Source organism: Microcaecilia unicolor, chromosome 1 (genome assembly GCF_901765095.1).
Source record: "Microcaecilia unicolor chromosome 1, aMicUni1.1, whole genome shotgun sequence".
NCBI classification, from domain to species: domain Eukaryota; kingdom Metazoa; phylum Chordata; class Amphibia; order Gymnophiona; family Siphonopidae; genus Microcaecilia; species Microcaecilia unicolor.
The window spans coordinates 654,497,316-654,512,071 of record NC_044031.1 but is presented as its reverse complement, the minus strand read 5'-3'; the positions used below and the strand labels follow the sequence as shown (position 1 = coordinate 654,512,071).

Below are 14,756 nucleotides of genomic sequence, written 5' to 3'. Positions count from 1 at the left end.
AAAAGAGATTATAAACCCCCTTCACATGTATGTAAATATGAACCAGTGGGCGATGGAGAAAACACAAGAAGCTCCAAACTTTCTCTGGGGAGATACTTGTATTGTTATTATAGAAAAACAAGTTATAACACAGGATCACTGCCCCTAGGTACAGACTTTTTCCCATACGCTCAAAGGAGAAATACATGTTAAAGTGACAAATGGATGATGTTTCGCTGAGAAAGTCAGAAGGCAAAACCACACGTTTGTTAGTGGAAACAACTCTGTAGCTCAGTCATGGACAATAAAATGAAATGTGGTGACCCCACATGATTGGCTTTACTCACTGCTGCATAGGGATGAGAGGTTTTTCATGTGTGAGGCATAAACCTAGGGAGAAATCTTCCCCCCCCCCCCTCTTCTCTGAATAAGTCGTTTTGTAGGATACAGGACATACTATGGTGGGGCCGGGGTTGACAAGGTTTTACATAAGAAGTTTTAAGAAAGGAAAGGGGGGAGGCAGAGACAAAGAGGAGAAAGAAGAGAAAAGGGTCCTGGTCTTTGAACTGCTCCTTGGTTTACAGCAGGTGGATCTATTGGAAAGTTTGTGGGTCAGTATCAGAGAGGCACTGGATGGAAAGCCTGGGAGGAGGTACCTGAGCAGTTAGGAGGGAGAGAGACCAGAGTGCTTGAACTACAGTGGAAGAACAGGTGTTTTTGACAGAGCTCATGTCACTGTGTTCAATACAGCAACCACAGTGTTACAGCCAGTGCCAAGAATGCACGAGTGCAGAGCACAGGAAAGGACAGGCACTCTGCAGTTTGAGCCCAGCTCAGGCAGGGCGGAGGCATTTATGAACCTCAAGGACACTCCCACCTATACCTCGGACCTGGGTGACATCTGGAAGCTGTGATGAAGTGCCCGCTGGGGAAAGCTGGTAGGCAGCAGAGTGCTCTGAGGTTTCTGTGACGTGATGCCATGTGTTGCTCACACTGTGCCCCTGCTTACTTCTCCACCGGGACCCGACTGATCGTCACAGGTGAGACCCTGTGTGCTGTGTGTGTAGCAACCAGTTCAGCAGTGAGATCTTGCAGTGCTCTGAATCCAGACCCAAATACAATCAAAGCTTCAGGCTTGACTTCAGTAATTCTCAAAGGGTAAAGTGTGATAGAGAGCCATCCTGGTGAGGGAGAAGGAGTGATTTATGAAAACGTTATGATGCTCTAAACAGGAACATGTTATATACAAATTGATGGAGCCCATTTATGTGATGTACACAAGGAGGTGTCCACAGGCTGTGTCTATGAATGGATGGAAAAGTATCCGCTGACACACCCAACATGAAGGGAATGGGACCTAATATACCACCTTCCTGTAGTTTTTGCAACTGCATTCCAAGCAGTTTACATAGTATACACAGGTACTTATTTGTAGCTAGGGCAATGGAGGGTTAAGTGACTTGCCCAAAGTCATGGGGAGCTATAGTGGGAATCAAACCCAGTTCCCCTGGAGCAAAGTCCTCTGCACTAGCCACTTGGCTACTCCTCCACTCATGAAACTATTTCAAATCTTTTTATTGAATTATACAAAGAAAGCAATCACCACAATAGATACAAGCAAAATGTGCCTGTACAAATCAACTAGCACTCCATGAATAGAGCAGTTCAATAAAGATACCAAATGAGGTGGCAAGCTTTGACTCATTATAGCTCCTACCATAGAACTTGAAATAACCAACTAATCTGTCTGAGCTCAATCCCACTCCTCCTTCTCCCCTTTTAGCATAAGTATGTAATCCGTATTCAATCATCTCAAACTTAAGAGAATATCTTCAATAATCCCAACAACAAAAAAGGGGCAAATGCAGCACTTTCACCATATATTTATGAAGCATCCTATCATCAGCTATAATCATCCCACATTGAGTAGGCGGCTTCAAGCTGTTGGGACGAGAGTCATCCAAAAAGGTTCCCAAATGTCACAAAACTGCTTCCCCAGTTTTGTATCTAGGTCTGTGCACTCCTGAAACTTTAACATGACCACCAAATCCAAAAGTTATTACAAACACATCATACACAGACACAAATACACAATCTCAAGAGCCAAGTTTCCCTTTGAAAAATCAGCAAACACCGTAGAGCTACTGCAGTCATTACTCAAGTAACGCATCTCCATCCTAAACCCTCTGCTCCCTCTCAGCTTCCAGTGCAGTCAGCAGGGCTGGACAAGGGTGTAAAGTGCCCTAGACAAACCCTCAACATTGTGTATCCCCTGTTACCTTTCAGGCTCCATGTGCCCAAGTTTTTGACAAGTAAATTTATCAATCATAATTATCCCAAGATCAATCATTCCATAAGCTCTGTTTGACACAATGCAAGTACTACAGCAAGTGCTAGCAGTAAAGTTGAGAGATTGAGATCAGCCCCCCTCCCTACCCTGGCTTAGGAAGGAGGTTAATTAGAAAATAAACCCAAGTGCAATATTTACCCCAAGATAAATCATATTTTTAAATATTAAACTTTCTTTTGTAAGTCACAATGAGGACAGTTTCTAAAACACCTTTATCCAAGGAAATGGGCTATTTGAAACTATTGACCTTTCCTTTGAGTTCTTTTACTCTGACTGCAGCTGCTTTTTGCCCCCACCCCCCCCCTCAGAAACTGATGCCCTAGGCTACTGCCTAGTCTTCCTAATGGATACATAGGCCCTGCAGTCAGGGATAATACAGGACAGAATTGTTTATAAAACAGCCATCAAGTGACAAAACAACCCAGAGCAAGGGAGGATCCGATAAGGAGAAAGTGATTAGAATATCAAGAATCACCTTGGGAGGGTTATTGCCTCCTGGTCTATTTCCTGTTCATCTGCATTGTGGGGGGTCTTTTACTAAGCAGCAGAGAGTTTTCATAAGGCTTATTGGAAAAAAAACAGCAAGGTTTCAAATATTACCTACATCACATTGGCCTTAGCTGTACATCAGCAAACATCAAACCCAAGACTCCTGAAGCAGGCCCTTGAGGGGCGAACCACGAGTCGTGTCGAGTCCTGGATGTTTAATAAAGGTGTTCATTTGAACATTGTCTGCTGCCTTCTCTTTTGTCACCCTTGTTGTGACTGCTTCTTCGTTGCATGGCAAGTGCTTAATTTGCCGCGTGGTCATTTCTTTTTTTTTTTTTAAACCCAGCCTTTTACTAAGCTGCGGTAAAAGGGGGTCTCAGCGTGCATCAAAAACAAGTGCTGATGCCAGTGCAGTCCCCCATTTGCAGTAGCTTAGTAAAAGGACCCCTATATGAGCTGCAGTAGAAATACCTCCCCCCCCCCTTAAAAAGTGACACCACCACAGATTCTAAGATCTTAACACTCTCATAGTGAGATCAGGGACCTGGAGGATCTACTTTAGAGGTTTAATTAGAGCAATAGATAAATTCCAAGAAGAAAACAGCTCCTGCCCATGCCTTCCTCTTTGGGAGAATAATGCAGTATACATGTGTAAAAACAAAATAGTTAGTCAAATTGTTAAGCATTTAGGGGCATAGTTATCAATGTGGGCTACCATTAAGATGTGCTATTTTATCACTAATGTGCTATTTTAAGAGCACACCTCCCATATTATTTATTTTATTTTTATTTGTTGCATTTGTATCCCACATTTTACCACCTTTTTGCAGGCTCAATGTGGCTTACATGGTACCGTAATTGGCGTTAACCGATTTCGGTATGAACAAATACAAGTTGTGATTAATATCAAGGTGATATTATTTATGGTAGAGTAAGATACATGTAAGGTAAAGACAATTGGGGAGAGCTTAGAAGAGGTAGGATATATCCATTACGATCTTTGATTAAGTTGTGTCGCAGATGTCCAGGTTTTTTATGTTGGGTCGGTGGGGTATGCCCTTCTGAACAGTTCTGTTTTTAGTGCAATATTATGCAATGAGACCTGGTTACCAATAAGTGGGGTCTACAGTAAAATAGCACTTGTTGATAAATCCATTCCTCCCCCCACCAGATCTAAAATGCTCTAACCCATACACAGTTATTCACATTAAACAATGTTAAAATAGCAATGAAAAGGTCTTTATCTATCTATCTATCTATCTATCTATCTATCTATCTATCTATCTATCTATCTAACTGTATTTCTGAATATTTTCCATCCACGTTATAAGCGTGGTTCACAAAACATCAATTATCAGAAACTGGGGTACAAAAATGGAAACAAAAGAAAGGATAATGCATGCACAACAATGTTATACCAGTGGACAAATAAATATTATGACACATAAAGAAGGAGAAAAATAATTATCTAAATTCCATTTTGACTTTACAAATACACTGCTAGAAGCATAAAATTAACAATTGCAACAAAAAAGGCATTAAAAGGCCTTTTATCTCCTTCCAGACTGTATTTACAATTTTCCATTTTCGCATTTCTCTTTTCCTGATTTGCCCAACCAAGCTGGCCAATCCCTGGACCACTTTAAAAAAAGATGAAAATTTAAATCGCTAAAGACAGCTGAAGGGGGGAGACTGTCCTGTTTGTCTCACATTTCAGCAGACTTTGAGTGCAGTCTGCAATTGCTGAATTTACTGTAGAGAGATGTGGTAGCCGTGTTAGCCCACTTTTAAAGGTAATCAACAGAAATAGGATAAAATAAAAATGGAAAAGAAAATGATACTTTTTTTTATGATAGTCCAACAAAAAAAGGTATCATCTTATTTTCTTTTCCATGTTTTATTTTATTCTATTTCTTTTGATTACCTTGAATTTACTGTGAAATTCAGGATCAGGTTTTGCACTGGGCATTACATATGCATCTGGTGCTTGAGGGGATCCCAGTATCCTCTTGTTAAATTATTGTCTGACAACCAAGATTATCTCCCTGAGCAAAACTGGTGAAAGCCACTGGGTGAGAAAAGTTGATTTTGCAGTGTCTGCTTAATAAGATCCCTTCAGGTCTGTCTGTCTTTCCCACAGACAGGAGAGAGTATTTTTCCCATGGCGTCGGTGACACCAGGTAAAAGCTTAGGACTGGCAGCTTTTAGGGGCTCTTTTACTAAGATGTGGTAACCTGTGCTAGTTTGGACACATGAAATTAGTGCATGCTGGGTGATTTTTTACCACGGTGGGTATAAAGGCCTTTTTTCAATGGGGCGGTAAATGGCCGTGCGCTAATATTAAAAGTTGGCGTGGCAGTTTACTGCCTGAGCCCTTAACGTCACCTATTTACTTGGCGGTAAGGGCTGACACGTTACTCCTGCGGTAATCAGACAGCATGCATTAATGTGCCTATGCTGCCAATTATTGCCAGGAATGCCCCCCACGGTAGAAAATAGGTGGGAAACAGCACACACTAACTTTGAAACTATCGCAGGGCACCCGCACTACCCTGGTGGTAGTGTCGATTTAGCGTGTGCTCTCCACACATTAACCTTATCACAGCTTAGTAAAAGGGCCCCTTAGTGACCAGATCCTGCCCCCAAGAACTGCTGTTGGATTTTAATTTGACAGCAGAGTCCTGATGTGACCCCAAGTTTAATCTCCTGGGGAAAGGCAGAGGCTGAAAGATCTTGACTTTTAGAACTCAGGTTTCTCAGTTTATTTACAGGTCTTTCAAATGAATAGAAACACAAGTTTATTTTCCTCACATCATGGTACTTTTTGCTTGTGAGCACTTTCATACCAAGTCTAAGTAAATACCAAAGACATGCGAATGAAAGGCTATTATTTGGATTTGTTCACAGCTTTTTCCAGTCTGGTTAGGGTACTAAATACAGAAATTCCAGAGCAGAAGGAGTTTTATTTGAGTGGCTATCCAGAATGGAGCCTGATTTCCATTAAAGATATTGGAACAGCTGTTTCCCCGCATCCCCCCTCTCCTGACTTTTCATAAATTGCTTTCTTGAATCAGAGAAATCCGTTTATCCCATGTCTTGCACAGATGACTTTTCCCTTGGCAAAATGGATCCGGGCCAGGACTCATCATCTCCTCCTGGGGGCTGAGGCCACTATCAGGTCTACATTCACCAGGGGCGTCAGTGGGGTTTAAAAATCCCATCCCACCTCTCCTTGCTCCCCTATATGCCCCAGTAAGGCTGGGAATCGCAGCCCAGCAGCTCCCCCACCCCCAAGCTTCCGAGGAGGGATTTTTTGTTTGTTTTGCCCCACTGTAGGTTTGTAACATACTGCCAGCAAATTAGGAAAATAGGAAAGGTATCACAGCCCTCAGAAAAAAGCTGAAAAAGAAACTCTGGTAGTGATTTGGAAACAAGAACTATCTGACCTATTTATTTATTTATTTATTAGGATTTATTTACCGCCTTTTTGAAGGAATTCACTCAATGTGGTGTACAGTAACATGAGCAATTGGCAATTACAGCAGTAAAAATATTTAAATAACAATACAAAGTATGGCATGGTATACTACTTACAATGTCAACACAATACCTAATAGAACATTTTAATTGATAGTGAAGGGTAAAGCAAAGATGTAACATAATAGGTAAGAGAGTAAGAAGAGTTAGAAAGTAAGGTGACTGATTTAAAGAAAATTGCACATGAGATCAGAGAGATGGTTAAATATTATCTCAGCTAAGGCAGGTGTGGATAAACACACCAGGATGTGTCACACGTGGAAGAAACATGCGAGATTGCGCCGTCTTATTACACAGCACCCGCTCCTTATGGACAGAAATCCAGGATTTTTTAAAAGCTTGTCTGCTTCAGGATTTACCTCTCTCTAATAAAATACTTTGTTGAGAGCCCATTGCGGTTACAGCAGATAACAGTAATCCCAGTTTTGTCTGGAGTAAGATCTTCATCTTTTTTTTGTTTACTCTGAAATAAACATGTTCAAACTCAAATTCCTGCAAGAGCTGGAACAATCGGGGATTAAAGTAAGTTTGGGGTGTTCTGTGATAGTTAACTGTCCCTCCCTTAATTTTCTTCAGAAGCACATTACCATGAGAGCTCAGCTCCAGCTGTGAGAGACAGCTGCAAAGTCTAAGAAAAGTAAACCTTCAGGCAGATGAAAAACGAGTGGATGCAAAATGCTGACGAGCACGGGGCAGGTTCATAATTATAAGCTATTTTAATTATAGTTATAATTATAACTATTGTAATGGAATCTATGTCAGATGCAAGGAACATTTACTTAAGAAACTTCAGACTGCCCAGAACTCGGCAGCAAGACTGATTTTCGGAAGATCTAAATTTGATTCTGCAAAGCCCCTTCGGGAAAAACTGCACTGGCGTCCCATCAAAGAACGAGTTGCCTTCAAGGTCTGCACCTTGATTCACAAAATCATCTATGGCACAGTTCCAGAATATATGCTAGATTTAGTTGACTTACCACCCAGAAACAGATCTAATACCTCCCAATCTTATTTAAACCTACACTATCCGGATTGTTTTGGCCTCAAATACAAATCTACATATGCCTCCAACTTTCCTTTCTTGGGTACTCGACTGTGGATTGCCTTACCCAGATTAGTTAAATCAACCCAGAACTATCTGAAGTTTAGAAAATTATTAAAGTCCATCCTATTCAAACAGGTCTATTCTCCAGATGCAACATAATCAGATCAATTTCTTTGGTTTCAAATAATCCAGAAACACTTAAATCTATGTTCTTTACTACGCTGCTGTTTCATATAATGCCAAGCTTTAATTTACTGTTTGTAATATTTTAATGTACTATTGTAATGTAGTCCTGATATTGCTTTGTAAGCCACATTGAGCCTAAATCTTAGTACCCAAGGTCTAGACCACTCTTCAAGCTTTCCTGGATCACTCATCATGCCATCTGCACCACCAAGGTATTATCTGCAAAGAGGCAAACCTTGCCCTTCTACAATATCACAAAAATCTTAAAAAGAGCCAGACCAAGGACTGACCCTGTGGCACACTACTGGTAACATCCCTTTCCTTCAAGCAAACACCATTTACCACTACCCTCTGTTGCCTTCCACTCAACCAGTTTTTAACATAAATCAATTAGTTATGAGTTGCCTATGTGGAACCGTGTCAAAGGCTAAAATCTATGTACACCACATCTAGTGCTTTCTCTCTAACTGTTGGTCACTCAGTCAAAGAAATTATTCAGATTCATGTGACAAGACCTACCTTAAACCATGCTGTCTCAGGTCCTGCAAACCACTGGATTCCAGAACTCTCATTATCCTCTGTTTTAGAAGTGTTTCCATTAATTTACTTATCACAGAGGTCACACTAACTAACTGGCCTGTAGTTCCCAGCCTCCTCCTTACTTCCACTTTTGGGGAGAGGGACCGCATACACTTTTCTCTAGTGCTCTGGAACCACTTCCAACTCTAAAAAGGCATTGGAAAGGTTAGACAGCAGAGCTGCCAGAACTTCCCTAAGTTCCTTCAGTCCATTAGGATAATTTTGGGTGATAATCTATTTTTATAGCAAGTTATTTTGTTTTTAGCTTGGCATTTTGCTTCAGAACTATTTATATATATATTTCTTTACTTGATAAATAATATATATTCCATCTGTGGCATTGTTCCTTTTTACAGCAACTAGCTAGTCATTGGGATAAAGAGGTACACTTCCCCTAGACACGAGTCCATAATAATTGCTATTTAGTAGAGTCTAGGGGAAGCGTACCTCTTTATCCCAATGACTAGCTAGTTGCTGTAAAAAGGAACAATGCCACGGATGGAATATATATTATTTATTAAGTAAAGAAATATATATATATATAAATAGTTCTGAAGCAAAATGCCAAGTTAAAAACAAAATAACTTCGTTCCATTGAACGGACACTTGTAATAGACTCCCGATGTAACAGAGGAAAGTAAAATGTCTGGCATACTGAAAGCATGTATTGTATTAATGTTAATAAAGATAAATTAAAAAAAAAAATAATAATAACTTGCTATAAAAATAGATTATCACCCAAAATATAGATAATGGAATATGATTATCCTAATGGACTCACTAAAAGAGTAATTACACAACCAATCACAATACTGCTATCTTAATGATTAGCATGAGAAGTTACAACACACATCTTATGCAAAATACAGTTAGCAGCTAAATCCATAGACCATAAGTCATGACATAACCCATCTGTCACAGACAAAGCCAAGAACTAATTATCCCCATGACCACAGGTAGTAAATCCTGGTATCTCACCCTGCAGTCTGTGGCAGACTTCCAGTGGTAAAGAAGCGGATTCCTCCTCTTAGAATCAATCTGAAGCCTCAGCGAGTCTCTCAGTCCAGGAATAAAGGCCCTCAGTTCAAGAATAAAATCCAAGACCTGTATTCTGGACACAGATTACACAGTCATAAGTAAGGCCGTAAACTGTAGCTGAGTGAACCTTGTGAATTTGTTACAAGGTATGCAGTTCACTGGTGTTTAGGAAAATCAGTCTCTGGCTCTTAATGAGCCTTCTATCCACCTGCAAGTCTTCCGGTCATCCCCCTTTATCCTTCTCCTCTTCAGTCCAAACTTTTGGTATCCAAGGGTCAGATGATACCTGTGGACCAATCACAGATGGTGTAATAATGTCCAGCCAGCTTCATGGTCAAGAAGCGAGCCTTTGTTCTAACCATGAAACTTATCGAAGGCATGCAAACCTCCCTGTCTGCTCACATACTCCTGGAGCCATGTGTGTCTCTCTCCTCCAATCTTCCCAGGAGATAGCAGGCTAGTTTGCAACACAGAATATGTCCTTGGATGAAGTCATCTTGCTATGCTCAGCAGTAATGTTCCTTTGACAAAACTGGTTACTGATGCATACAGACCACAAGCTGTAATTCATATTGTTATAACAATGGCTGTATAGGCCAAGACCAGCAAAGGTGAGATATCAGGTAAATACTCCTACATAGCCCCATATACTTTCTGTTTAGCTAGCTCCTCAGAAACACCAACTTCTGAAAATTGTTCAAAATTTCCACATTTCTACTCATATTTGTATTTGCCTTCTGCAGTCCTACTCCTGGCAGTTCCTCTGTGAACACAAAATAGAAATATTTGTTAAGCAATTCCACCTTATCCTTAGGTATTCCTCCCTTTCACTTTTGCACTTCCTCCTATCACTAACTTATTTAAAATATTTCTTGTCCCTCCATTTTATTTATTGGCTGTGTTTTCTTCCATTTGCATCTTTGCAGTCCTGACTACTCTACCAGCTTCTTTTAGCTTTTCCAGATATTTTTGCCTCTCTTCCTCTTTCTGTGATCTCTTGTTTATGAAAACTAACCTCTTTCCCTTTCCTTTTCAGCTACTACTTTTGAGAACCAAAAGTGGCCTCCTTTCCTTCTTATTTACTTTCCTAACATGTTGCCCTTCCAAAAGCTCCTTTCAGTTTTGTCCACTGCTTTTCTACTTCTCGCAGCTGTTCCCAACCAGCTTTATTCCTTGAGCTGTTCCCCTATCTTATTATTATTTTTTTTTTTACTAAACTCTCCTCAAGCATGTCTTAATAATGAACCACACCATCTGGTGATTACCCACTATAACATCAGAAACACTCCCATTTGTAAGCTCCAGGTCCATCCATGTGGGTTCCATTACCAACTACTTGAACAATTCTCCCTGTAGAGAAGCCATGATCTTCCTACTTTTAGGTGTCTCTGCAACAGGGATGCCTCAGTCAATATTCAGCATATTGAAATTATCTATTAGTAGTACTTCCCCTTTCACAGCTATATTTTGAATGTCTTTAATAAAATCCCTGTCCATGTCTTCTGTGAAGGCCTATATATCACACCAATATAAATACATTTGCCATTCCCTCTTTCCAGATTAACCCACAAGGCCTCTTCCTTATCCTATAGGTTCTGCAATTCTGTGAAGGTAATCTTATCTTTACATATAAAGCCACTCCCTTTTTTCCTACTCCTTCCTGAGTAAGATTATTATAGCCTGGTATAACTACATCCCAGTCATGGCTCTCTGTGAACCACGCCTCCGTGACTGACAATGAATTCAAGTTATCTATATCATTAGCATCTATATTACAGTGGTATCAATCCAATCAGCTGGTGAGGAGGTATTTACTGAATTCTTTGGTAAACCTGCCTCTTAAAGTGCAAAGCATCAGACTACTCAAAATCAAGCATTTTTTATTTCTTTATTTCTTGCAGCAAGATTATGGAATGCTTTGCCAGAGGATTTGAGAGCTATTTCAGATATTCAGTATTTTTGTGGACGATTGAAAATTTATTTAGAAGGCCATTTGTTTTTTTTTTTTCCCCAGACATGATTAAATACCAGAAATTACTTTAGAAGTTTAGGATGTTATAGGAGATTATATTTATTTTTGATGATTTTTGCGGGCGATTGAAAATTTATTTAGAAGGCCATTTGTTTTTTTTTTCAGACATGATTAAATACCAGAAATCACTTTAGAAGTTTAGGATGTTATAGATTATAATATTGATTTTTGATTTGTTGTGATGTGTGTATGCTTTACATTGTGCACTTACATTTTATGTTAGCCCCTCTTGAAACATGGTGAAGCGAATAGAATATAAATTTTATAAATACACAAAATAGACATACAGACCTCCACTTCAAAAGTGGCTTCATGTCTATTTGTGAAGCAGTGTGATATTATCTACTACAATGACACAGTACATCCTTAAATGTTCTTTCTGTTCACTTTCTCCTAGGCTCAGGTCGGGATAAGGTGGTTGCTCCAACTGTCCATGTCTTCTACCCCTCCTGCAGCGAGATCAAAAAGCACCAGAAAGCCACTCTGATCTGTCTGATCCAAGACTTCTACCCATGGTACGTGGAAGTGAGCTGGAGACGAGACAGCCAACTGATCAACCCTGAGGCCGTGGCTACTGACATACCAAGGAAGATGCCCAATGGCCAGTACAGTGTGAGCAGCAGACTCCGGCTCTCCCAGGCAGAATGGTACCAGGGTAACACATACTCATGTGAGGTGAAACACATGTCCTCATCGCCCACAGTGAAGAGCCTGAGAATACAAGGTAAGAACTCCACAGAGGAACCTAAGAGAAGGCATTTGGACACACACAAACAGCACCTAGGAGAAGAGACCTCAAACCATATAGGACAGCAATATAATAAATGACTGCAGTTAAAGGCAAGAATAGTCCATCAATTTTGCCCAGTTGAGAATCATTTACTATTGGTACATGTGCATTAAATACCCATATGCAACTCCCCAGTATTTTCTGTCTGATCTTTGATCCTAACACCCAAGTCTGCCTTCCACATCTGCCCCAAGCATTTCCAAAATCTGCTGTAGTGGTGGTCTCTGCCTCTTCTGTTGGTAGATCCTTTCAGATCTTGCCATCATCAACATTGCTTCTTACAAGATCAATACTTAAACTAACATTCAAGCCTCTTCTATGCCTTAATACCAGTAGAATAGATGAAAGGATAGATGCACGGACAAAATATGACTCCAGTGAACCAGACTCTAGAAAAAGAACAAACCCAGTGAGCTGGATTGAAGCACTTCTATAGAGCTTTCAGTCCTGCTTTTAAAGCACTAAAAATGAGATTTGGTCATTAGAAAAGATAAGGGGAAGAGGATTTGGTAGTACAATGTGACTTACATTCATGTATAGTCAGTATTTCTCTGACCCCAAAGTACTTACAGCCTAAGCAGGGCTAATGCAAGGATATTAGGTGCCCTAGGTAAACCTTCATCCTTGTCGCCCTTCCCCCTATACACAATCCTTATAGTAACACCCCCTCCAAAAACAAATCTGGGAAAATGGGCTATTTTTAAACTACCCACCCTCCCTACAACCCCGACTGTTAAAAGCGCATCCTTTGAGTTTGTATGGTTGTCAGGCCCTATTATTTTACTTCAGTTACTGTCTGGCAAACCCAAGGAACTGCTGCTCTAGGCAACAACCTAGTCTTGCCTAATGGTTGGCTCAGTACTAAGTGTACCTGAGGCAATGGAGGGTTAAATGATTTGCCCAAGATCACAAGGACCAACACTGGGATTTGAGCCCCCCTTTCTCTGGCTCTCAGCCTTCTACTCTAATCATTAGGCTATTCCTCTTCCACATATTTTACTTCAAAACTGTGAAAAAGTTTAAGAAATAAAATAGTATTGGCATGAGGTACATGAGCCTCTGTGGCAGACCCTCACACGCTAGTTCTGCTGGTTTAGAATGGATGGAGTGAGGTGTATGGGCCCCTGTGACAGATCCTCACACGCTGGTCCTGCTGCTTTAGAAGGGACAGAGTGAGGTACTTGATCCCCTGTGACAGACCCTCACACACTAGTCTTGCTGGATTGTTGGCAGTTTGGCTCACATGGGTCCCTCTTTCTCTCTATTAGGTGAGCAGGGATCGCTCCAGAACAGCATGAAATCAGCACAGCTCGGCCTCCTGCTCCTGATCTCTAAGAGCATCATATACAGCTGTTTCCTGGGTGCAAGCAAGGTAATTTCCTCACAGCCATCTTACACCACTTCATTTAAACCTTTTTACCCTCTCCATTATTAAGTGGGTTCCCCCACCTCTTCTTTTTCACCTTTAGACAGGAGGATGTCTAAATACTTGCATTTCAGTAGGAGAACTGAAACTCCTTCCCTCCTCAGTCACAAAAAAAAACAGCTTTCTTTTCACCCTGTCTTCTGAAGGCGGCAACCCTTAATCATCACTATAGCAGGCTCATATGAGGCCTTTTCTTTGTCTTTGCAGAGAAAACAATAATTGAGGCTTCTTGTGGCAGCAGGGCAAAATCCCTTGCACCTGGGACTAATGTTGTGGGAGAAGAGTTCAGCCCTTTGCAGATTCCAGTTCAGACCTGCACATACTCCAGCCCAGGATTTCTCTACAGCTTTAAGTGCTCACTCTAGCAATAAGTTTTAGCCATATCTGTCCTTTCAGAATTGAGAAATACTTTATTATTTCTGGAAAATGAAGGATTGCTGTATGTAACTGTAAGAGATTATGGTCTTGTTCCCCCTCTGTCTCTACTCCCTTATTAACCTTGCATTTCTCTATATTTTCTTTGTGCTACGTCTTTTATCAAAGAATTCTTGTTAATGCCATACAGTATCCTTTATCTACAGATTTATTTACAATATGCACAAAGTAAAAATGTAAACAAAAATACATACATTTTACATGAACTATCTCCTTGATCTCTGTATTACAAAACGACATTGTGGTATTTGGGACTAGAAAAGATATCCATCAATGTACAGTGCAGACAGCCATTTTGGCCTGTGCACACTCGGGCCATGGGGATTGGCCACTGCTATGGTAGCCACAAAGCATATAGGTGGCACTTCAAGAAAGAGAAACTTAGATTTATGTACCCTGAGGCAGCGTAGGGAGCACCTAGATTCCAGTCCATTATAAAATACTATTATTATTATGTTTCTTGGTACAATCAAAGCACCGCCATGTATGCTGTGTCGATGGCAGGGGTAAATTGTCACATCTAAGTGTGTCAAGCAATGCGTGCAACTGACAATATTTTATAAACTTAAGCATGTATGTGGGAGACATACCCATGTCCCGCCCATGTGAATGCTTCTGAACACCCCCTTGCACTTATACAGGCCCTTACAGCAGGGGTTCTCAACCCAGTCCTCGAGACACACCTAGCCAGATAGATAGGTTATCAGGATATCCACAATGAATATGCATGAGATCTGCATGCACTACCTCTGTTCTATGCGAACCTATCTCATGCATATTCATTGGGGGTATCCTGAAAACCTGACTGGCTAGGTGTGTCCCAAGGACTGGGTTGAGAACCCCTGGTTTATAGAATAGTGTCTAGGGTGT

The 14,756-nt window shown here is 40.7% G+C and overlaps 1 protein-coding gene and 1 gene segment (V, D, J or C); one reads left to right on the top strand and one right to left on the bottom strand.

The window, feature by feature from the left end:
• The first annotated feature begins 922 nt into the window (after positions 1-922).
• LOC115456945 lies at positions 923-14,092 on the top strand. The segment is given in 4 exon segments: positions 923-1,019; positions 11,633-11,959; positions 13,294-13,397; positions 13,659-14,092. Coding segments are annotated over 4 exon segments (504 nt in total).
• The window catches only part of TMEM17 (transmembrane protein 17), a 26,017-nt gene continuing 23,120 nt past the window's right edge, over positions 11,860-14,756 (bottom strand). The window contains exon 5 of the mRNA XM_030186311.1: positions 11,860-11,946. The gene's annotated coding sequence lies outside the window, so the exon portion shown is untranslated. The remainder of the gene's footprint in view (positions 11,947-14,756) is intronic.